Source organism: Apis laboriosa, unplaced genomic scaffold (assembly GCF_014066325.1).
Source record: "Apis laboriosa isolate Shangri-la unplaced genomic scaffold, ASM1406632v1 scaffold42_cov153, whole genome shotgun sequence".
Lineage (NCBI taxonomy): Eukaryota > Metazoa > Arthropoda > Insecta > Hymenoptera > Apidae > Apis > Apis laboriosa.
The window spans coordinates 3,275,046-3,302,264 of NW_025223257.1; the positions used below are offsets into that span (position 1 = coordinate 3,275,046).

The 27,219-nt window shown below is 24.8% G+C and overlaps 3 protein-coding genes across 5 annotated transcripts; all 3 read left to right on the forward strand.

Annotated features, from left to right (window-relative positions):
- Positions 1–1,213: 1,213 nt before the first annotated feature.
- On the forward strand, positions 1,214–9,709 carry LOC122716074 (abhydrolase domain-containing protein 2). The gene is made up of 7 exons (XM_043938786.1): positions 1,214–1,758; positions 5,851–6,023; positions 6,894–7,061; positions 7,648–7,834; positions 7,943–8,141; positions 8,249–8,399; positions 8,482–9,709. Exons 1-7 carry the CDS (start codon positions 1,604–1,606, stop codon positions 8,649–8,651), a joined length of 1,203 nt encoding a protein of 400 aa, XP_043794721.1. The 5' UTR covers positions 1,214–1,603; the 3' UTR covers positions 8,652–9,709.
- Positions 9,710–12,036: 2,327 nt separating this feature from the next.
- On the forward strand, positions 12,037–16,102 carry LOC122716069 (adenosine deaminase 2-like). The gene is made up of 4 exons (XM_043938780.1): positions 12,037–12,633; positions 13,611–14,202; positions 14,875–15,198; positions 15,676–16,102. The coding sequence occupies exons 1-4, from the start codon at positions 12,426–12,428 to the stop codon at positions 16,073–16,075; spliced, it is 1,524 nt and encodes a 507-aa protein (XP_043794715.1). The 5' UTR covers positions 12,037–12,425; the 3' UTR covers positions 16,076–16,102.
- Positions 16,103–17,504: 1,402 nt separating this feature from the next.
- LOC122716198 (segment polarity protein dishevelled homolog DVL-3) lies at positions 17,505–27,201 on the forward strand. Of its 3 annotated transcripts, none has more exons than XM_043939070.1 (10): positions 17,505–18,133; positions 18,597–18,666; positions 19,007–19,259; positions 19,397–19,579; positions 19,657–19,867; positions 20,011–20,139; positions 20,221–20,435; positions 20,521–21,012; positions 21,083–21,331; positions 22,632–23,036. In XM_043939070.1, exons 1-10 carry the CDS (start codon positions 17,973–17,975, stop codon positions 22,664–22,666), a joined length of 1,998 nt encoding a protein of 665 aa, XP_043795005.1. In that variant the 5' UTR covers positions 17,505–17,972; the 3' UTR covers positions 22,667–23,036. The 3 variants fall into 3 exon arrangements, with proteins under 3 accessions (XP_043795005.1, XP_043795004.1, XP_043795003.1); XM_043939069.1 differs by lacking the exon at positions 22,632–23,036 and adding an exon at positions 24,956–27,201 and having other exon boundaries at positions 17,506–18,133; XM_043939068.1 differs by lacking the exon at positions 22,632–23,036 and having other exon boundaries at positions 17,506–18,133; positions 21,083–21,542.
- Positions 27,202–27,219: the final 18 nt, after the last annotated feature.

The window sequence follows — 27,219 nt, forward strand, 5'->3', positions numbered from 1 at the left end:
TTTTCTTGCAATTGTGTATTTTATAATATCAAGAAAAAAGAGTATGTTTAATAATATCATATAATTTCATTCAAATCTAATTAATATTTAATTTTTTTTTCAATTATGAAGGAGCACTCATTTCAAATCACATATTCATTCAATTATATTATACTTATTTTTCAGAGAGAACATTTTATATATCAACAAACAATATTTTAAACAAACAATATTTTTATCTATATAACACTCTTGAACAATTTAATTATTTTTTATTATGATGCACGAAAACGAAAAAAATAATTATATGTATGAATAACATATATGATGCGATTTTTAAAACTGCACGATAATCGTATTTTTAAATATCGAGCCATGAGATAAATATCGTTTTTACATCGATTAATTATCGAAGTATCGATACAGTAAGTAGATCGAAGTGAACGACCTTGACCTTATCTCAGTGTTTCATATTTTTATAGAAATTCCAATAAAATAATAGATCAGTAACATGATATTTGATTTCTTTCGTAAAATATTCATAATCTTAAAAAAGATATTTGATTTTTAAACGAGGATAAAATTATTTTGCTATAAGAGAAAAAGATATATGAATATTTTTAGATACATATTTTTACATACATATAAATTGCGTTTATTAACAATGTAAAAAATATTAAAATTTAATTGTTACAATTGTGAAAACATTATTATTTCAATATTATTATTTTATTTTGTGCTGTGAAATATTTTAAAATAAAAATTACAGAATAAGGGTAAATTCATGATAATATTTAATCATTATAAGGTTTATTATGTTAATTAATATGTCTAAACATATATAATATAAATTTTATTAATGAATAAAACAAAAATAATCAATTTATAGAAAAATTATAATGATGAATATGAGTTTTTTCATCATTAAATATATCATGTTAAATATCATTAAATATATTAGTTTTACTTTTGAAATATTTTTGTAAAATTAATATAATGTTCCATTCAATAAATTTATATTGAAATCTATTCAAGTATTAATTTCAGAGAGAATTTTAAAATTAATTTTGGAATTGTAATATAGCTAAAGAAATTACTATGTATTTACGGTTAAGTCGGCCATACTGTAGAACTAATAGAAGAAATGGAGGAAAGAAAAGTATGTTAGCGATACCGATAATGCTAACGGAATAGCAAAATAGACTCACGAACTAAAATTTATGGCATTAGAAATACGGCTTTCCGACTATTTATATTTAAGACAGCATCATCTGAAAATTTCAGCTCTGTTGTCTGCCTGATTTGATTTAACATAGCCTGTCTATATTGAAGTTTCAATTGACACGGACAGATGGAGGTTTCGCAAACTTAACTATTGATAGACACGCGCAAATCGACCGTCAAGAAGTGCCGGTAAAACAAACGCGAAATAGTCGGATACAATCCTTGATACGAGTATCACGTTGTTGAGCATCGTCAACGCAACAGCAGCCGTTCCTTCATAACCCTCCAGCATATATTGCTGAGTGTGGAACAATCAGTTCAAGCGTTCCTTTTCATACGTCGATACCTGTACGATAACAGGAAATATAATTTTTGTGGCGTAACAAAGCAAAAGAATAACATGTCCACGGCATTGTTGGCCGTGTTTGCTGTAATCCTATGTATCCTGTTTAGGATATTAAACGTAAACAGTGCACCGCAAAAACCATTGGTCATCTGTCAAGATCAATCATTCCTTACGACGATCCTTAAAATTGCACCTGTTATCACAGAACCGTAAGTTTTCTAACGATTTTTCATTTAATAAATTATATCATGTATTTTGCAATAAAATTCTAAATCTTTCGCTCTATGGTGTCCATAGAGAGAAAGTGAGGTTAGATCAGTTCTAAATATGCCGGACATTTTTCTTAACATCGTTAAGAACCACATGTGGAAAATTTTCTAAGATGATCATTTATTTTTAATTTAGGTTTATATCTGATAAATCGATAATGAAATCTTGAAAATGATTTAACGATCGATAAGATCGAAAATTCGCGAAAATTACCAGATACAATTGATAGATAGAATTTTATTTTGGTTATTTAGCACGGGTGTGATTTAGTTTTCACTAATAGACAATGAGTTTATCAATCTTTTTAATTACGTACAAAGTATACGTTATAAAAAATGTAATATTATCTCATTACGTAGTAACTGTCAATAAACTTTATTATTACTATTTATATATTATATATATATATATATATATACTTATATAATGCACCTAAATAATAAATATAATTGCTCTAGTGTATATTGATAATAGTTTAATACTCATTAAAAAAATAAATGAAAATGATATTAAATTATAAGTAACAATATATACTTTTAAAAAAATCATAATTAATTAAATATTATAATAATATTACTTTTAAATTTCTAAACAATTAACAAAAGATATTTAAATAATTATATGCAAATATAAAGAAAAAAAACTTTGTTAATTATTCTTTAAAAGCTTACTTTAATTAATCAATTTTTCAAAAATGAAAAACATTAATTTTTAACATTATTAACATTATTCATTAGACGATATATCTCATAATATCTACAATTTCGTATTTATATGATTTTATCTTCAATAAATATAATTGCACTTTTAAACGCAAATTATTGAAAGAAAAAATGAAACTGACAGAGTGAAAACAATATAATCTGTATAACAATATAGAAAATATAACTGTTAGCATTGTTCTTCCATTTTGAATATTGCATAATGATTTGTTCTGATCTTGGCTATGACCTCACTAAACAACTTTAGAAACTTCAATATGCATTCATCACATTTATCAAAAGATTATGACTATATTATAAACTTATCACAAACTGACTCATGTTCATTTTTTATATTAATATAAATATGTTATGATATGAAATAAAAAACTGAGTATTTGTATAATGTTTAAATATGAATTCATTGTAAAAAAATAAAATTTTTTTTTTAGATAAATAAGTTAATATTATATAAGACAAAATGGACAAGAAAAATAAAATTCGATGAATTATTGTTGTAAATTTTTTACAAGTATGATTAAATTATATTTTTTTCGTATTTTATTTTAAATCGTTTCTATAAAAGAATGCACTTCGTAAATTTTTCTTTAAAAAAATTATTTATAATAGAACATGAAATAATATGATTAACATGAATAACATGAAATAAGTAAGAATAAATAATTTAAAAAATTCACTTCAAAGGACTGGAAAATAAAAATTATATCATATATTTTTTTTTTATATATATATTATTTATTTATTATTTGAAATCGTAATTATATATTAAAAGATTTTTTGTTTTCATATCCCATGAAAAATTTAAACAAATGATTGTGAGCTTGCAACATAAAATGTCATAAAATTAATCGTGATTTTATTAATTCTTAGAAAGCTTTAAAAAATAGTATATCAATATATATTTATAAATATTTACTAGATTTAATCTATAACGATTTAATCTATAACGTTTAAATGCATAATTAATAATTAATTATAATTAAAATAATATATAATATGAAAATAAATAGTTCATATAATTGATTTGATAATTCTAATATTAATTTTAATTTCTAATTCTCTACTAAAGATTTCATGTATTTTAAAATCTTCATTATATTCAATAATTTATTTTGTTGATTGAATGTAAATATTTTTCGTTTAAATGCCAGACAAATCAATATTAACTCATAATTAAGAATTATTCAACCAATACATTTCCATAAAAAGATTTTCTGTATTTTATCGAATGATCGCGTTTCCTAGTAATTTTTGCTTTCGCTTTTACTTCTGTAATATGAAATCCTTTTTCGTAATGGCATAATACCATAGAATCATCTTCAAAGGCAATAATCTTCATGTGGCGATAATCGAAAGTCGTACCAATGATAGAACTTTAATTAAACGAATTATTTTCCGGTTGAAAAGAAATGGTTAATTTTACTGCAAATTGAATCGTACATACTGACTCACAATTTATTTCTGCTTATCGATCATTGTTATGTTAAAGTTTTCTTTTATAAAAGAAGAGTTTTAAAGTTTTTTAACGTAATACTGAACATGAAAAAATTAGCTTGTTGACCTTAGATCGATTACATTACTGACCATGACTTCGAGTAAGTATAAAAACACACAAGAAACATGTCATTTCTTTAAATTCCCGTATATAGAAGGAATGATAAGAAACATGCACTTTCTTTCCATTAAAAACTGTATATTTAATTAAAAATTAACAATCCAATATTATTAATTATATTTATGTTATTAAGATTTTTCTTATCATTATCAAAGTTTATTTGATATTACACGCAAAGAAATTTCTAAGAAAGAAATTATTTTGAAAGCAAATTCATTAAATTGTATGTATTCTCTTTATTTAATCGTGAGAAATATTTCTCCATTAAACGAATGTGAATTGACACTTCACGATCGAAGCAAAAAGAATTGTACCTCTTTGTTGATCAATTGTTACAAAAGCAAATTTCATTTGCTGCGTGATATTATAAACTTTTTTTTAACATATCATACAAAATTTCATTATTTAATTAATTTAATTTAATCAAAAGAACAATTTTTTATTTTATTTTCAATTATCAACGTTTCAAGATTATCTTGCTTGTAAGAATTATTTTTAAATATCTCATGTGATATTAAATGATACGATTTATTAATTAAATGCTATACTTAAATTTATCTTATAATCTATATGTTATATAGATTCTATATCTGTTCTATATCTATATATATCTAATCATATAGAGATAGAAAAAATACAATATGATAAAATTTTATAACATAGATCGAAAAATTCTCTCATATAAATTTTAATCACTAAGAGATTCTAGACATGCATAATCCAATAGGAATGTATAACTCATTGAATATTTTTTTGTGATCAGACCGTGCGATGAGTAAAAAGGTGTCGTTCTTCGAAGACTTTATAGTATATTGACATAGCTAGAAATTATAATAAAATTTTACTTCTGGCCTACTTTGACCGAAAAAGAAACTGATAATCTTTCTATTGCCGACCTCGTTTGTATAATTTTGTACAGTTTATTTAATAACTAATAAGACGTTAAAAACTATAAAAGATATGTAAACATTTTTGGATTAAGTTATATAAAGAAGTATTTCCATAGAAATAATTCAACGATTTTATTTGTCATCCCATTTAAGGGGCAGATTACATTTTTTACAAGTACTTTAATACCAATGATTTTTACGGCTTCGTATATGCTCCACTGATCTACTATTCTTTATACATTGCAAGAAGAAAAAAGGTTTAATGGTTTGCTACTACATTCAACTTCACTTTTCTTCTGAACAAAAATTCCATAGAATTAACGAGAAAGAAGAAACTTTCACAACGTTGAACAGTTATTCCCATATTTTAAAATAAATTAAGCACAATATATATTGTATAATATTTAGAACTAGATCAACGAATCCAATAAGAAATTGCGGGTTAAGGAAAAGATGTAAGTGTTGAAAAGAAATTTATAGTTGTTAGCTGTGTGTATGCCCATTCTTAAAATAGTTTACGACCGTTTTCAAACTATCAACCTGTTCTGTTTTTCATTTTTTTATATGGAATTATAATTTTCTTCATTTTTATTTTTTTATTTTTTTTTTTTTTTTTACAACTAAAAGCACAATTGTTTATGCATTCCAAAATATACGCTAATTTCATGATATCATTAAAAAGCGTAATCATAAAATTACTCAATAATGTTTCGAGAAAAATAACACATTTTTCGTTTATGATTTTGCTAAGATCTTTGAAATGTAAATTATTCATTTATTTATAATTATATTTTTGTATTTCAGATATAAACCAACAAGATTATGGGGTTTCAGTGGCCATGTACAAACCATTGTTCACAGTATTATTGGACGCGTACGTTGCCCTTGGCCGATTGGAGAACGAGTATATATCGGACTTGCGGATGAAACTACACTCACCTACGATCTTTATCAACCATTGAGCAATGATTACGAAGGTTTGTTTCATAATTTTAGTTCATGAGATTTTTTTGAAATATATAAATAATGTCTAAAAAAAATATTATTAAGTAATTTCTTATTTATCTGATCATATTGAAAATAGGTTTTGAAAAGATAAGCTAACATACTAAAATAGTAGAGCAAGAATCTATCACTTGTTAATACTTAATAATATGAGAAAAATTGGATAAATTAAATTAAATGCAAAAATTATAATGGTTTCGAATTCGAATTCAACTATTACACATGTTGCTTAAAGTTCAATAAAGATTAAAGATTGAACATTCTAGGTTCTAAAGCGAATAATATAGTTCACGAATCAATACAATGCTTTAAAGTAACAGTATAAATCATTTTCTGACTCTATCAAACTAAGATTAAGAAAATTAAAAATTACAGTGCAATATTATAATATAAATAAAATTGTTCTGAATATCATTCTGAATTTATATCATAATTAATAAATTTAATTGAAGTTATTGCTTCTTGTTATATTTTAAGATTAATAATAATTATAAAAATAATGAAGTAATGAAATAATAAAATTGTAAAATAAAAAAACAAAAAATAAAAAAATAGATAAAATATATAATATATATAAAGATATAGATAAAATATATCGTATATATAAAAATGTAGATAAATGTAGATAAAAATGTAGATAAAATGTCATATTCGATAAAAACAATGATAACTGATAAATAATGAATAATTTAAATGTTTGATAAAAATGAATATTAATTAAAAATAATAATAAATGATGAATTCATTAAAAAATTATAAAGAAGAATCTATTTTAAAAACAAGAATGAATTTTAATATATTTATAAATTCGATATAATTTTTTATATTTTATTTCATTACAGATGACATAACAATTGCCATCTGCCCTGGGATCTGCAATAGTTCCGAAAGTGTTTATATTAGAACTTTCGTGCACTTTGCACAGTGCCATGGGTATCGATGTGCAGTACTTAATCATGTTGGAGTTCTTTCCAGTGTAAAAGTCACCGCTCCAAGAATATTTACTTATGGTACGTAAAAATAAGATTCTTATGCAATTATCACATAAAAATATTAATCATATTGTTACAGATTATTATATATGATCAATATATCTCTGTTACTTCGTTATTAATACTTTTTCCGAAATTCAAATCTTCCATATTATTTTTATTTAATGTTAGATAATATTACGCAAAGAATATAAATAATCTCTAATATATGTGTTATTTCTATTTTTATTTCTATTTTTTGTATTTTTTCTTCTTTGAGACTGCAAATTAAAACGTTTGATAAATCAATTGATAAAAATATTATAAAATGAAAATAATTTACTAAAGATTTTTATATAATACTCTTTAGATATTTTTAACAAATTTTTATATTCTTCTTTTACTTTTTGAGAGTATATTTCGAATCTAACTTTTTTAAAAATTCTAAAAATATATTTATTTATAATAGAAACCTTAAATATTATTAATTATTGTATTATTAGTTATTAACTAGTATAATTTATTAGGTCATGAAAGTCTAAGGATCTTGTATGTAGTTTAAATAGTCAACATGATATTATAATTGAATTTGCAATTGATTTTTAGCTTGATTTATATATTATAGGACACACTGATGATTATCATATGATGCTACAAAGTTTGATAGAAAAGCATTCAAATACAAGAATAATTTGCATTGGCTTTAGCTTGGGTGGTAATCTTGTGACTAAGTACTTAGGGGAACGAGGATCAAATAAATTATCCAATATAATTGGTGGCATATCTATTTGTCAAGGATATAATGCTATTGAGTAAGCATATATTTTTATATATAATATGAATATTGTATTACGTATAATAAATATAAATTTTTTACAAATAATAATTATTATAAAATGTTTTTTCTATGTAATATGTAGAGGTACAAAGTTCCTACTTAACTGGCAAAACTTTCGACGTTTCTATCTGTATATAATGACTGAATCGGTAAAGAATATTATACTTAAACATAAAAATATATTATTATCTGAAGAAATTAAACAAAGATGTAATTTAAACGAATGGGATATTATTTCTGCTGCAACTTTACCAGAACTTGATGAAGCTTATACTAGAAAGGTAAAATATTTTTTTTATATAATTAATATATAAAATCATAAATTTTATAATATATTATAAATTATATATAATAACAATGTTGTTTCTGAATATTTATTACTGAACAGGTTCATAACTTTAGATCAGTAAAGGAAATGTATAAATGGAGTAGTTCTTTGTTCTATTTGGATAACATTGCGACACCTATGGTATTTATTAACGCGTTAGATGATCCTATTGTACCTGATAAATTATTGGAACCTATTAAAGAATATGCTAGTAAGTAATTATTAAGTAATCATTATATATATACTTGTCATATATAAGAATTTAATATATATAATTTTTTATAATTTTTTAGAAAATCATTCAAATACATTATATGTAGAACTTGCTCATGGCGGACATTTGGGATTTTATGAAGGTGGTCTTTTATATCCAAACCCCATAACATGGCTGGACCGTACATTAGTATCTCTCATAGGATCTCTCACATTAGCACACGCAGATAAATCACTGAAAGCTTCTTAACGTAATTTAATAATAATCACTATCATCATTATCTTGTGAATAATGCATTTTTAGCCGTCAATCGGCATCATTTACAATCTTGTTTAAAGATTTTATATTCGAACTTGATTCGAGCCTTAAGGAATTATAATAACTAAATATTAAACATAAAAAATCTGATATATTTCAAGATTTTTGAAATCGCTATAATTGTAAATTCAAACAAGCGATTGAGTTTAAATGGTATATTATATTTCTTAAGACTGTTTTAAAAATACTTTTTGATTGGAAGGAATTATTAACAAAATTTTTAAAACGATAGCACAACATTTTGATGACGATTTATATTTTTTCGATGTCCTGGTCATTGACGCTTCATACTCAGGGATCTTTGATAAGGTGATTTGATGAAAAGATATTATCAAAAAATCATATGCTAATGATAGTTGACTATAGAATCACGTTAGAAAGATGAAAGTTCAATTAATGCAAAAAATAGAAATCCTCCTTTATACTTCAATTTAAATTCTTAAAAGTTGTAAAAACTGACGAATTTTTTCTTTTCCTTTTTTTTTATTTTCTTATAGAGTTTAAAATTAAAAATTTTATCAAAGATACTGAGCGCAATATTTATAAAATATGCATAATAAAGATAACTCTGACCTCTTAATAATAGAACTTTCAATTAATAAAATGTAGAATGTTTCATATAATTTACACATCTGAAATATTTTCATTAGTATTAACGATAGAAAGAAATGCTTTACTTTTAAGAATTAAAACTTGTTTGAAATATTTTTTTATATCGTTAATAGCAACATAAATATGGAAGATAAATAATTTAAGTGAAATGTTCTACATATTACAATTAAAAATATTATAAGTGCGTGGGACAGAGTGAATATAATAATTAAATAATGAATTGATATATGAAGAATTTAATGTAAAAATATAAAACTGCAAGAGATATCTGATTGGTCAAGAAAACTTATGTTTACATATCTGCTTTCAATGATGTGGGACAAATATTAATTTATTACTTATATACTTATTATTAATAAACTTCATTAATAAGAATATTTACGTCAAAAAATATCTTTTCTATAATAATATTGTTTAGAAAATAGTTATTTACTTAAATAAGATTTTTTCTTCAGAATTTATGCAATATATATTTTCATGTTAATGAAGTTTATACAACTTTTATATTATATATTGCATTTAAAACTGATAAAAATCATAGCTTTTATTAAATATTAATCTTTTTTTTTTTTTTTTTTTGTTAACTGATTTATGTTATATTAAGTCAAGTTATATCATAGTTATATGATGATTTATAAATAATTATATTATATATATAGAAACGTATATAAAATTGCTAACATTTTTGAAACATAAAAAAAAAAATATTAATTTTATTTTTTAATATTTATGACGAAAAAATATTGGTCCAAATATTCTTCATAAACATATGTTAAAAATAATAATAAAATATTATAAATAATCATCGAAATATCGGGCTGGAACAATTTGAACACATAATATAATTTTTTACAAATATCATTTATGAACATCTTTATAAAGTAATACAATAAGACAATAATGTTACTGATGCACACACGTTTGTGCATTGAAGTACTAGGTACGATTACTTAAATAGTTTAATTAAAATCTTAAATTTTAAGTTATTTATTTCTAGATAGAAATTCATCGTGGGTGCAACAGATAGTTATTAGATTTCTAATAATTATTTTAATATCATCAGTATATTTTGGAATTATATATTATCATTGTACATATATTAGTACCAATGAAATTGTGAAAATAATGAAAATTTATATATGTAGTTGAACGGATATTTATAACATATGATATAACAAGCTAATGGGGATTAAATAGATTGTCGGAAATGATTGCAAAATTGATTAATATGCGTGTACATTAATTTTGCAAAATTACGACAATTTTATTAATAATATTTTATTTGCAATACCATCATCATTTTGACAAATGCTTATTTACGTAACACGTTATTGTCATTATTGAAAAGCAAATGACTCCTTATAGTGAAAGGCTGATAAATATTACACATATTTTAAAATGTGATTAATAAATGAATATTTATATAAATCTAAGGTGCTTATAGTAAAAAGTGCCTTAAATTATGTTCTGCTATTATTCACTAGAAATCTAACAAATCTAACAGTGAAGCTTTCTCTTCGGCCGTCACATTACAATAATTTTTAATAGATCCCTACATAAAAAAAGAATATTTTTTTTGCTTAAATTTATTTAGTGTTATAAATTAATAAAATAACAAGAAAGGGAATTCTAAATCCTATTAAAATAATTTTGCGTTCTATATTTTTTTTTCTCGACAATTTAAACATTTCCAACCAATCGATTATAATTTGTAACAAAATAAGATGTCTGCACTGAAAATAAATTTTTTCCACGGATGGATGTATATCTAATAATTTGTATATTTTTATAACGAAATTATGAACCTTTTATTATCATTTCATTGTAATTTTGAAGATATTGAATTGAAAGGAAAATTTTGTTTGTCATTTATGTAAAGTTTAGTAAAATGTACAGACAAAAGCAATAATTAATTTCTTAGATATATATTTATATACATATATTGTACATGTATATTGAACAATATTTGCACATAAAAATATTCTTTATGGGATATTTATAAATTAGTAGCAGTAAGAAAGTAGAAATAATAACGTACAATGATGAACAAAAATTTTAACTTAATTTTAACTTAATACTTAACTGGATCAATTTTTGGTGACTTTTTGATCAAGCCACTGTGAATCTTATGTGTCCTATTATGATTAATAATTTTTTTCTGAAGATAATATTTAAAATATTATCAAAAATCATAATTATCAAAAAAAAAGATGTGCAGTTTAAGATGCAAAAAAAAAAAGATATATGATTTTATAATAAATTTTTTTAAAGATTTCTATTTTATGAAAATTTCAAATAGCTTGAACGGAAAGTTTACCGTGGAGCGTATGCGACGTATGCGTATCAGTTAAAATATTATTTATTTTATATTTTTATATAAGATATAAAAAAAATATGGAATGCTATACAATATTTTTTTTAAAAATCACAAAACAATTATATTAACATTATTTGATACAAATTTTTTTCAGTCTTAATATTTATTTTATAAAGCATTAATAATGATTTGAACATATTTTTGTGTAATTACATTTTTGCAATATTCTAATGGAATATTATAATTAATAAATAATAAAAATAGTAAATAATAAATAGTAAATATATTTTTTATTTCATTAATTTGCAATATAAAAACAAAATTCTAAATAAATTTTCATTTCTCAATATGATGTTGAACTAATTAATTTTTATATTCTTATAGAAACCATATTTTTTTGATAATTAAATAGAATTTTTAAAAAAAAAATATTTTCATCTTACAATCATATAAAATCTAAGAGAAATCTCGTTCAAGATTTTTGATAATATGCACTGATTCTTAATTGAGATAAAAACTATATCAGTTATACTCAGCTTGAGGTCTTCCTCTTTTTTAGACAAAAAACTGAGACATTTGATTGATGAACGTTGATACTTAAACAAGCATCAGCTTTATGCATTCAACCCATCTGTTCAAAGTTGTTAGTGCTGCTAGAACCATCTTAGTAGAAATGATTAGTCAGTAGAGTATAAACAGTCAAAGCGTTCGGATCTCTTGCTATTCTCGTACGGCTACATTGAACATAGAGTATTCACTAAATAAAATCACTAATCATGAAGAAATTTATTCTTTCATTTATGATATTGCTTAGTCATACAACTGTGAATATTGCTATTCCACTTACTAATTATACATCCCTTCGAAACAAAATATTGGAGCACGATCTGCAGTTGATGATAGGTGCTAATCTAATTTTGAACGACGTTGAAAAAGTCGCCAATGAAGTTTTAATGAAGGCGAAGAAAGAAGAATTATACATTGGTTTGTTTTTATTCTTTAAAATTTTAATAATATCTTGAAAAATTGCGCATTCAGTCGATAGAATACAATAAAACTTCACTTATTTAAACAAAGGAATAAACAATTTCAAATAACTGAAGTTCATATAATGAGAATTTACGATTTCCTTACTATTTATCATTCAAATAATTCAAGCTTAGATGAATGAATTCAATCAATTGTATTGAATAGAATTGAAATAAATGTAATTCTATGTAAAAAGCCAAAAATCTGTTTAATACATACAATCAGGAATAAAATGATATGATTTTTTTAAGACTATTCCAACATATCTAAAAGATACAACCATATAAGTATGATAAAAATGCTTTCAAATAAAATTAAAATTGATAATCGATCTTTTAAAGAAAACTTATTGCTAATACTTCCATTAGGACAATTATCGATGAACATTTTGTAATTTCCTCATCAATATGAAAGAGACATGTATCTCTATAATAAAAGGATAAAATCTCCGATTTTTTTTTTTCATAATTTTATATTCAATAGAATGAATTAGAGTATAAATACGAAATAAAGTATAAATTACATTTCACACTTTAATTATTTTAATAATCAATCATTTTCCACAAAAACGATTCAAATTTGTAGAAAGAAATGTTATTAACTGCAATTCAATCATATATATATATATAAAGTTTAAAGTTATATATTAAATTCAAAAAACAATTATATGAAAATTATATGGTGGCTATATTATCATTTTATATCTGACTGTAATATCTGTTCTTATTATCATTTCTATGCATTCTTACTTATATTGACTTTATATCTGATCAACAGAGAATTGTTTTTCATCATGAACAATGGAAATCGTTTCTTCATCAATTTTTTCTATTTCTATTTCCATTTCTATTGTCATTAGAACAAAATAACAAGAATTCAAAATCCTCTTATTTTTATTTTTGTTTAAAACTTAGTAAATTCCAATTTTTCAGGTTTCAAGGATCCTCATCAATTTGCTCCTTCACGAAATTTCCTCGAAGTAAAGAAAAATATCGAGAGATCAAAGGTCTTTCAATTACTCCGCGGTATGCCAAAAGGAGCGATACTTCATGTTCATGATACATCTCTCGTTAGCAGCAATTATACATATCACAATATCACGTTTCGTGACAATTTATATGTCTGTATTGATAAAGGTGTTGTTCATTTGCGTTTTTTTCGACTACCTGACAAATCATGTAACTGGGAACTTCTGAAAAAAGTACGTGAAGATCCGGTACGTGGAGAGATGGTGAACAACATGATCAAAGCAAGAATGACGATGGAATGTAATGATCCTACAATTGCCTATTCAGATATTAATAAAGCTTGGAATAAATTCACAGATATCTTCACATTCATAAATTCTTTGCTTACGTATAAACCCGTTTACGAGGATTATTATCTTCAAGCTCTAAAAGAGTTGTACGAGGATAATGTTATGTACCTCGAATTAAGATCAACCTTACCAACTTTATACGACTTAAATGGAATCGAATACAAACCGGAAGATGTGGTTAATATTTATGAGACACTTACTCGAAGGTATTTTTTTTTTTNTTTTTTTTTTTGCATGTTAATTATTTCAGATTATATATTTTTAATACTCGGTGGAATACGTTAAATTTTTTAATCTGAATAAATTAGATCGATCCTCGACCGATACTTAAACATTCATTAGTAATACATACTCATTTTTGTATTCATGTTGTAAAATTTTTATAGTTTTCAAAATGAGATATTTCTAATATGTTTATTTATTAAAATTAAACTTCCCTTGATATAATTTTTATTTTATATGTGATTTAAAATTTTTAGTTTATTATATAGAATTTAAAAATATATTATATATATAGATTAATTTTTTTTAATTGATATAGATAGACTATTATATTAATAAATTATTTTTTTTTAATATTTTGTATTGTATTTGCAATACTAATTATAATATTACATATTAATTATTCGTCGAAGAATTAATATAATATTTTAAAGTTTGTAATAATTAAAATACAAATATACAAATATATATTGATATGCTTTTTAATAAGTTTATTTTAAATTACTATATATATGAAACTTAATTGTTTAATATTGTTATGATAATAATCTTGTTCTATTATTATTAAATTTCTTGTCATTCACTTGTAATTTGTTTCACTATTGAAGATTATAATATTAACAGTATATATAATAATATCAATTTTCTATATGTAGGTTTAAAGAAGATCATCCAGACTTTGTAGGAGCCAAATTAATTTACGCTCCTGCACGATCTGTTGAGCATAAAGAGGTGGAATATTATATAAAAACTTTGAAAAAATTGAAAAAAATATATCCCAATTTCGTAGCAGGATTCGATTTGGTTGGCCAGGAAGATTTAGGACATACACTTGAATATTTCGCAGACTTGCTGAAAAATATTGGACAATATAATATTAGTTTCTTTTTTCACGCTGGTGAAACAAATTGGTTGGGTGCTTCTACTGACGAAAATCTTGTTGATGCTATCTTACTAAATACTCGACGTATTGGCCATGGGTGAGTAAAAAAAATGAAATGAAAAAAATTTTCCTATAATTTAATAAAATAATGAAATTTAATAATTTAATGAAATTTATTGAATTGATAAATATTAAAATATCTGAATAAAATATTAAAATATTTAAATATCTTAAGTAAGTATTAAATACATATTAGATATATGACGTGATTATATAAATTTTTTATAAAATAAATTGTTTTATATAATATTATAAGTTATAAAAATCTTTTGGAATTGTACTGAAGATTATTCAAGATTATTCAAGATTATTCAAGTATTGATGAAACTATTTACTTTAAAAGATTATCTTATCGTTTGTCTTATCGTTTCATACAGATTATAAAGAATAGAAATAAAGATAGAAAATCATAATTAAAATTAAAAATTATAATAGTTCTCAAATATTAATAATCAATTAATACAACTATATGAAATTTTCTTCATCATTTTTCTTTTAAATAATTTCTATTTAGATATGCGCTGGCATCTCATCCCTTTCTTCTGGAACTTGCTAGAAAAATGGACATCGCTATCGAAATAAATCCGATCTCAAATCAAGTTTTAAAACTTGTTGATGATCTTAGAAATCATCAGGCAAAAACATTGTTTTCCAAAGGATATCCATTAGTAATATCTAACGACGATCCCGGTTTGTGGGGCTCAAGAGCTCTTAGCTATGATTTTTACGAAGCTTTTATGGCACTTATGTCAACACATGCCGATCTTAGAAGTCTCAAACAATTAGCCCGTAATTCTCTTTCTTATAGCAGTTTAAGTAATTGTGAAAAAAAAGAAGCCCTGAATATTTGGGAAAAGAAATGGCATATCTTTATCAAAAATATAGCGTATAATAATTTTCATAACTATAAATGAATAAAAATGACAATTTGATTAATTATTTGCAAATAATTATGTATTTAAAATTTAAATAATACTTAATTATTTGTTTTTCTTCTTATTATTTTATCTTTTATTTGCTAGAATTGAATCATTTTGATTAATTTCTTTAAAATATAGTTTTACTTCAAAAAATTTATAAATGAAACTTTTTGAAAGTCATACTTGTTTTTAATAATTATATTATTATATCTAATGATAGTTGAAAAATTAATTTAATCAAATGATTATATTTTTAAATAAAATTTGTAATAAATAAATTTTTTTTTATTCATTTAATTTATATTCGAAGTGCGTGTGTGTGTCAGAAAAATATATTCATATGTATATTGTGATTATTATCATACCATCAGATGTTATTACATTCACACTTTATACTTAATCGCGTTGAAAAAATAAAATTATCATGAAAGATATTTAATATCGATCAATGATAAATTTTGAAATATGAAACCAATTCATCGTAATTCTTTTTATTCAAAGAGACAACGTGATTTATGCTATATAACTGTTTCTGTGGATCCTTTGCACGGATGCATGATTTAATTTCATTTAAAATCTCTTTTCTTCTGCTCGTGCAACCGTATAATTAAGTCGGCTGCTACATTGAAAGCCATGCGGCATAGTGTCTTTTTTTTGTTGTCCGGAAAAAAATGAATAGAATTACGCTTAATGACGCGGTATGAGTCTGCGTAGAAATTATCCAACAGTTAAAAAGGTGTGATCACATTGTATACACGACTATCGAATGCAAACATTACCTGTCGCTTCCAAAATAATCGGAAGTTGAATGGGATCAAAAGATATGTCCTGCTAAGAAAAATATATCTATGTGTGAACATAGAACAATAATTTTTTTTTCTATAATATAATCAATAAAATTAAATAAAATTTTTAGATTTAAGAATAAAATATAATCAATAACTTATGTGAAAATATATATTGGAATATATTATCATTATATTATATTACTTGTAAATAAAAAAGATGTAAAGTAATTATGTAAAATGATCTTATAATTAAAAAATCATTTATTTCAGCTTATTCAAATAAGAAAAATATGACATTACACATAAATATGACATTTTTTTTCTTTTTTGTTTGATTTCTGTTATGTGTGTTATTTGATTTTAATATAACTAACACAAGATTCATTATTTAAATTTTATTCTAATAATTTTTTACTTGAAAAAATTAATTAAAATTTTAGTAAATGGTTAAAATTATTTGATGTAATTCTTCTTTGACGATTTAAATTGAAAACGATAATGAAAAAAATTTCCACATATTTTTTCCAAAAAAGTATAAAAAATAATAATGAATTTAATGAAATAATTTAATAATTACAATTGCACAAAATTCATATAAACTTCAAAAATAAAAATATCACACATATTGGATTCGGAATTCTTCGCCATTTTGACAATGGTGCAGCAATGCCATCTGACGATAGAGGCAGTGAATAGCTGAAAGGGTGTAAAAATGAGACCCAAGATTGTCTTTCTATCTTCGTTCGTTTCCAATCTTCGAGCGTACTGTCGAGTGTTGAGCCGACTGTCGTGAGTGTGTGTAATGTCGACAAGAATGTTGACGTTTAATTCAGCTCGTCGGAAGCAACGAATACGCGCCGTGGTAGCCTCGTGAATAATGTCAATGGATTCCTCGTAACTTATTGCACGCAGTCGTAATAATGTTACGCACTGTGGAGTTCACAGTAAACTCGTAGACTTCATGAACGAACAATCATTGTACGCGCGAGGGCTTTGGCTCGAACTGTGACGCGCCATATTGGTTTAAGAGAATTGTTCATATTAGTGAGCTTTGGGTGAATCAATTTTATTGCAAATGCACATAGTATAATAAAGTTCCAACAATGGAAGAGACTAAAATCATATATCACATTGACGACGAAGAAACTCCTTATTTAGTGAAGCTTACCATCTCACCGGAAAGGGTCACTCTTGCCGACTTCAAAAATGTCTTGAATCGACCGAATTATAAGTATTTCTTCAAATCTATGGACGATGATTTTGGGTAAGTGTCATACTAATACACATGTTTCTTGAATGTTTCATTTTTATTCTTATATAGTACAGATTAATGATTATTACCGTGGCAAGACATTATCTTTCATCTTCAACTCGAGTCAATGCCCTACGATTTAAACAGTATCCGCTTCATGGGATAGAGTTACATTTTGACAATATTCTTGTTTTGAGTTTGATTTGTGACGATTATTTTTATTTTCTTTTTTTTTTTTTGAAGTATACGAATGCAATCAAAATATTATATTTTTATATTAAATAATTTGTTATAAACAGTACTTAATTTTATATTTTTATTTTACTTTTTATATCATCTATATTATACTTATTATAGTTTTTTAGTAAATCTTATAGTAAATCTTTATTTGTTTATGAGTAGATTGAATTAGATACATGAATAGTTTTATTAAACCAAATAATTGGTATATTAACAAATTTTGTTTGCTCAATAGTGTGGTGAAAGAAGAGATTGTAGATGATGATGCCCATCTTCCGTGTTTTAATGGACGAGTTGTTTCTTGGGTAAGATTTTTAAATAAATTCTAATTGATAAATTTTATAATTTAATTTTTTTTTAAAGATTCATGTCAATCATATATAATTTAATAAAAAATAATATAATGAAAATATAATGTTAACTTTTAGAATTATCAATAAATTTTTAGAGCTAACTCTAAAAAATTAATATAAAAATATATGAAATCTAATCAATTTAGTATATTATCAAAGTAAAAAAATTATTTCAAAGATTCATATAATTTTTTATATTGACAAATCTTTTTTTCTATTAAAAATGTTTAATAAAATATGAATTATTAAAATATAAGTTTTTAATAAAAAAAATTTATTTATTTATAAATAGTTGGTTTCTGCTGAAGGCAGTAATGTGTCAGATGGTGCTTCACAATGCACAGATTCAGTAGCACATAGTGAGGCAAAACATGATCGTGTTGATCATGTGACACCTGGTCACACAAATCGTGGTCCACCTCCTTTATCACATGATGATACTTTAACTGAAACTGAAAGTATTACAAGTAGTCGACAAGGGCATCATTTACATAAAAGTTCAAGACATCATTCAGATAAATATGAGAAATATAATAAATATAATGGTATGTTATTAATTATGAATTAATCCATAATGTCTAATTTTTTAAATATAACTTTTAAGATATTCTTTGATAAAAATAATAAAAATAATAAAGATAAAAGATGTTTATATTATTCTTATTTGTTTATTTATCTCTAGGACTTCGTATAAATGGTCATTCAAAGCACAGATCAGGCCATGGTTATGAGACTGCTTCTATTTTAAGTTCAGATTTAGAGACAACAACATTTTTAGAATCAGATGATGATGCCAGTAGCCGTATAACATCAACTACAGGCAGACATACCAATATGAGTAGTACAGTTGACAGAGCAACTTTAGGTAAATACATTTTAAAAAAGATAAAAATAAATCTGAGATTCAAACTAGAAAATGAATTTTATGTATTTAAATATTAGAGCGGCGTAGACCACAGAGAAGAAGGCGTCATAGATTGCCACCTATGTCTAGAACATCATCTTTTAGCAGTATCACAGACAGTACAATGTCCTTAAACATCATAACAGTTTCATTGAATATGGATACTGTTAATTTCCTTGGGATTAGTATTGTTGGACAAAGTAACAAAGGTGGAGATGGTGGCATTTATGTAGGTTCAATAATGAAAGGGTATGTGTTAAATTTCAATGAAATTTCGATTATATTTTACATAAAGCTCTGTATAATGAATTGTTAGAACAGAGTATTCAATAAAATATTTTTAATATGTTTCTAATATTAAATCTTTCATTTAATTAATTTCAAATGTATAGGGGTGCAGTTGCTTTAGATGGGCGAATAGAACCTGGTGATATGATCCTTCAAGTAAATGACATTAATTTTGAAAATATGTCTAATGATGAAGCAGTTAAAGTACTACGTGAAGTAGTTCAGAAACCAGGGTATGTTTATAAAAATAATATATTAAAATTTTAATAAATGAATTAAAAATGAATTATAACAGAACTACAAATATATTACAGACCAATCAAATTAGTTGTTGCAAAGTGCTGGGATCCTAATCCTAAAGGCTATTTTACAATACCACGTACAGAACCTGTACGGCCTATAGATCCTGGTGCTTGGGTAGCACATACAGCTGCTATAAGGGGGGAAGGTTTTCCTCCACGCCCGCCAAGTGCTACAACATTAACATCAACATCAAGCAGTCTTGCAAGTACACTGCCAGATACAGAACGTGAGTCAAAGACCATTATTAAATAAATTTTAAATTTAGATTTATTAGATAAACAAATATTACATAAAAAATTTATTTTTATTAGGACCATTAGAAGAACTTCATCTTACGGTGAATACGGATATGCCAACAATAGTGCGAGCAATGGCTCGACCTGATTCAGGATTGGAAATTCGTGATCGTATGTGGCTTAAAATAATAATACCAAATGCATTTATTGGAGCAGATGTTGTGGATTGGCTTAATACTCACGTAGAAGGATTTATTGATCGACGCGATGCAAGAAAATACGCATCTCTTATGCTAAAAGCTGGTTTTATTAGGCATACAGTAAATAAGATAACATTTTCCGAGCAATGTTACTATATATTTGGTGATTTGTGTTCAGCTATGAGTAGCATGAAACTAGATTGCGATACAGTCGGACCATTGCCTCCGCCGAATGCCTGGGACATGCCTTATTCAGGAACATATGCACCTCATTCTGCAACTGGTTATAGTCCAATGCCATTTAATTTCACTAATGAACCAACTGTATATGGTTATCACCGAGAAGAAAGTGTTCATAGTGGATCAGGTGAGAAACGCAATAATGTCATAACTATGTAATTAAAAATTCAATATTTTAAAGTAATATATTTTATTAGGCGGCAGTAGTGCAGGTAGTGAACACATTTGCAAAGAACCTATTCACGATTTGAAATCCTGTTCTTCAGCATCTGAATCTGAATTACATATTCCATCAGTGCCAACTATGCCAAATAAGAATTCTGGCAATGGAAATGGTTCAAATGGAAAGAGATCTAATGGTAGTCGCAGTCGTTCCAGTGGTTCTGAACAATCTGTGCAGACAGGAACTGGTTCAGGGAATCAACAGAACCAACAAGACTTATCTGGTAGTAGACAGTCATTTCGCATTGCGATGGGAAATCCTTGTGAATTCTTTGTTGATGTTATGTAGATGCCGGTGTTGTAAATAGATGAGTTATAAATTTAGAAAAGAAAGCAGCATATAATTGAATATTTTCGAATGAATACTTTGAAAGATTTTATTTATCAAATTAAATAAAATCTTATACTAGAAATGTTCTTAGTATATTCTTTCTCTTTTTCTTTTTTTTAATGCTATTTTCATAATATATCTTCCAATACAAATCTTTTAATAAAAATTGTATATTGATGATAATATATATTTAACATCAATTTTATATTTCAAAGTATTTATTCGCTGCCCTATTCAATTTATTTTCAGGTTCATATAATTCATATTTGAGATTTTAATAATTTGTTTATATGTGTCGTCTCAATTTTGCATTCCACTTTATATTATGTATTTGACAGTTATTCCTCAAAGTTCGTCTCTATAAATATAAATTTATTAAATAATTATTAAAATATTTGCATGTAACATGTAAATGTATATACTAATGTGGTTCAAAGAAGTTGCATCAAAATGTAAAATCTAAATTCAACAAGAGTAAAGCAGGTATTTTTTATGCCATATCAATAATAAATTTTTATTAATTATTTCAATTATAAATTTTTATAATCAATAATGAATCATTTTTAGAATTTTATTTTTATTAGTTTTTGTAGCCGTTGATTATAATTCCTTTTATCTTTATTATTTAATCGATTTTATTTAAGTAAAATTTGAAAATTTACACATAGTAATGTACATCATAAAATTATCATAAAATACAGTTAAATTTTTATGTAAGACATTTTTATGTAAATTATACAAAGTAAATATAAAATCGTATTATTAAGTTTTGCTAAAGAAAAAAAAAAGATAAAAAATAATGAACAAGTACATTTCCAATTTTATGCATGAGATATGCAACTGCTGTGTTGAAGTTTAGCATATATATAGCAATAACGAGACTAGTACAACTATTATGTACGAGAAACTCAGTATTTAATATCGATAATTCATTATTATTATTATACATACACTATACTGCACGCTTTACTATAAATATATTATGGTGTACTTGTTGATGTAAAGCACGATCGCACATGAAGTAGAGCACAAGCATGGTCATGTAAATAACACGATTTATGTCGATGAATTTATGTAATGAACATTGCAATTTGCTATGTAATGCATGTAAATTATACTTATTTTATAAAAAAAAAAAAAAAAAAAAAAAGGTATGTATTTTTATTAATATTTTTCCATTGCTTGCGTTCTAGGATTGTCTACGACAATGGGGCAGCTATTTCTTTAAAATCGAGAGGATATTGTTTCGAAATGTTAAAAGATTCACTAATTATTACTTTTCAAATTCATTTTTTAAGAATAATTTGTTTTAAAAAAAAAGGAAAACAAAACATATGTATATATACAAAGAATACATGCAATACAAATATTATTGTATATTGAGTAATTATTAGTGAATCATTTAAAAAACATTGTCCATGCGTAAAGGACAAATTTTTATTGTATTCCTACTAATTCAAGTTATTTGATGATGACAAAAAAATTGTTCACAATTGTGTTATGTGGTATTGCATCACAGGTTCGACAATATGTAAATAGATCGAATTATGCTCATATTAAATGTGCCATCTTATCAGTGTTAGAAAATACTGAAGAAATTGCGACTTATAATTTATATATACGAGCTTCCCAGGTGTATGCATTTCTTTATTGTTTATGTTCATTGATGTCATTTTATCTTACGAATTATTACAAATTATTATGAATTATCTTCTGCATCTCACACACACAAGCTTATTTAATTTCAACAAACGTTTGTTACATTTAATTGCGTCTTGCCGTTGCGTTATTATTATATAAATTTTTATTTAGTATATCACGTTGTATCGAAATAATATTCTTTTTATAAAATGCCGCTAGAAAATATTTGCATTCGATGCACATAAATGCATTGGCGTTATAACATTATAAGAATAATTTCAAATATGGTGCAATGTTTCTTTTGAACATTTCACATTGAAAAAAAAGAAAAAGAACAATTTAATAATTTTTATTATTTTTTTGTATCGATTTTACTACTTTTTATATTTACATTGCTTTATTAATATTTATAAAACATATATTATAAAATATTATTGATGTTTTTTATATAACAGGAACCATGTTTGAAAATTTCGTTGATTAATCATTCGTGCAATTTTCCAAAAATAACAATTAAAATTTTTTTACTTTTCTTTTTCTTCGGCATCTTATAATTATTCATAAATAGATCCACTTTTTATATATGTACTGTCTCTAGAGAATAATATAACGGTATTATATATCGCAAAAAATTTTTTACCAGTTTGATAAAGCACATAATATATTGTATAGCAAAGATTTCATTGGAAAATTGCGCACTGGCATTTAATCATTAATTTCAATGAACGTTTTCATTTTGCTGCAAATAATTATGTAATTCAATATTTAAGAAGGTAGTTTACAAAACTGGTTTACCGATATCATTACGGTATCAATTATTATATATTATTCTGTAAAATATATACATATTTTATGTTGCAGACAGGTTGTACAGTATGTTTGAGAAATGCAAAATTAATATTTACAAGATGACGCAATTTCACCATCATCTGAATGATAAGAAATGCAAATTTTAAAAAATTATAAAAAAAAAATGAAAATATGAATTTTGCAATTCACAGACATACTTTTAACTTGGTTTATTTTATTTTCTATTTATTGTGCCGCTCTAAAAGGACGTGCTGCTTTCTGTCTAACAAATGACTCAATTTCCTTTGCAACTTACGTTGTGCGCATGTGGATTACACCGTGTCAAAGACGTAATCGAGTCATTTTTGTGCCTTGTGCTGCGCTGGCGATTGATGCAGAGCGGCGTATGCACGAGGAAACTCGTACACAGACTAGCGATTTGGACAACAATAGCAGAGACAATATCTGTGAGTGTATTTTATTTTGTCACATCGAGTGACTCATCACTGATTCCTTTCTTTCCGTATATCTTTATCTTTCGAGCTAAAACATTAGAAAATCATCTGTATCTGAAAGTTTTACAAGTAATTTTCTTTTTATTTTAATTAATCTTTAAAATTTCTATTCTCTTGCTTCATTTTACGTTTAGTTAAATTTTTCTCTTATTGTTTAAGTTTCTATTAATGAATAAAATATTTATCGATAATTTTAATAATAAAATTAACACAACGCATCTTTAAACTTGTCTTGAAATTTTTGCACTCCACTGCTTGTTCAAATAAATACAGCATCGTACGAGTATTTGTAACAAAAATCTACGAATTTAACGTTTATTTGCAATAGTAGAATATATTGTCTCGTATCTGTATTGCCAATAGTTTGCAATTATTCTTGCATAAATTTACATATACAAGACAAATATTATTTTTTTTATATCTTGTATATTTCCTTTATTTTAATCATTTTTTCGTTACATATCGTTGTCTATATATTCCTCCAAAATATATTATAGTATGTCCTTTTAGTGCAGCTAGAAAATAAACATTCTTGAGACTTAAAACATAAGATGCACGTTTCTCTTTTACAGATGAAGAAGACATTTTGGAGTACCAGTTTCTGCACAAGTGAAGATACTTGTTAATGCAATATGTATACGTAACAATGGTAATAGAAGTTAAAAAAAAAAGGAAATTAAGATATATTTCCACTTGATCTTGAATTAAGTGGATGGAAGTAGCAAACGCGAGACACACATATATATATATATATATATATTTATATATATATTTAATAGACGAATTTTGATAAAGCGTCATAGAAAATAAAAAATCTAAACTATCATATAATTTGTAATGGCTATACATAAAAGAAGAAGATAGATTTAAGGCCATCGAATTTCCATTGATATTTAATATCATTCGAAAATATGTATAATGCAATCTATATAGAATATTAATATATTCATGAGATTTCAGAAAGTCAATTCTAAAGAAAAAAGACACTATAATTGATATACAAAATTGTCGGTTGAGGTTCATTTATTAAGAAAGTAATTAAAGTTTGGATTAGATAGAATGAAATTTATCTATATTTCGCTTCATCTAATAAAAACTTCAACTTCTTAATAAATAAATCTTAATCAACATTTTTGTTTTAATTTCTAGAATCGACCAATCAAAAGTATCTCATAGATATATTAATATTCTGGATAAGAAAAAGAAAATACGATGGCGAAAAAGCGTGCTTTTTTAACGCAGGGTGCATGTAGATTGAAAAAAATCCTTCTTAACTCCATATATGTGTTTTATCGATAATATTCTTGTCCTACTTTTTCTTCCTTAACTTAAAATAATCATGAGTATATTCTCTATATTCTCTTATATTTGACATGTATTTTTTTACTTTATTTGTTAATGCAAAAAATAATAGATTTTTTGAATTGATAATTTTTACTTACAGTATTGAAATTTTGTTTTTTATATATTTTAGATTTTTCCTTCTTGAATATTCATTCTCATGTCATAATATGGCTGTACTTTTAATTATACGGGTATATAAACATCAAATTTATAAAATGCAAAATCGAAATGAAGATTTTGCATATATTGATTAAAATGAAAAAAAAGAAAAGAAATGAGGTAAAGGAGCAAAAAGTGTCAGTAATAAAAGATGATATTCGCTAAATTCCTGATTTATTAGTACAACTTATGACTGCAAGTATGTCTGTAATCAAGTGTTAATTCATGCTATGAAAATTAATTAGTATGAAGCATATTATACAAATGTTGCAAGTATTATTGTTTTACTTGAATTTTACGCTTAAATGAAGGAAAAAAGAAAATTTTAAATTTTTGTAATTATAAATAATACAGAACACTTTATATAAAAATATTATATTCGAGTTTTCGCGTTAATTCTCAAATAAATAATTACAGAATATACAAAATATAATTAACAATATTTTTACGTTATTCTTCTAATTTAACACTATGCTTCGTTGAATTTGCTTTATACTAAATAATTGAGAACATTATATATATGTACGATTTTATTTTTCCATACTACTTTAATCAATTACTCGTTAAGGGAAGGCAATACGTAAATAAATTATAAATATAGGATTGTATAATTGGTGAAACACCTTTTTCTCCTTTTTTGTGTGCAAGTTTATACGAATAAGTGTGATAATATTGCATTATCGTGTGCAATCACGAGTCTTCTCCCTCACTATAAAAATTTAAAGGAAGAAAGAAAGAAGTAAACCTCAACGAGTCAATATGAATCGAATAAAACTCATTGAGATGCATTCGAATGCTATTCTGACTGAAGTATTTTAATGTCACTTAGAGTACCATAGTACAAGGCGACAAGATAGTCAATCGATATCGCATTTACAGACAGATAGTTCATTCCTTGTATTTTTTATCCCTTTGCGAGACAAATGTTTGCGAACTTTTTTATTAAAGCTATGACCACGTACATGGTGTCGTCGATACCCTATTTGCGATGTTCAACGATTTTTACACTATTTATTATAATTATGTGAGATTAAGAAATTTGTAAAAAAAAAAAAAAAAAAAAAAGAAAAAGAAAAGAAAGGAAGAAAAAAGTGAAACGTTAAAAAAAAGAAAGAGAGCGACGTATTCACTAAATTGAATAAACGATTTCTTCGTGTGTGTGTTTCGTGGAAACATTGCGAGACATTGGTATGTCAGATTATGAATATTGAGAAAAATTTCTCTACCCCTTTTTTTCTTCCGCGAAATTTATTGCGAAAAAGGGGGAAAAAATGATATAACGTGAAACGAGTTTGTATCCATAGTATGTACGATTACGTGGATGATAACGAAT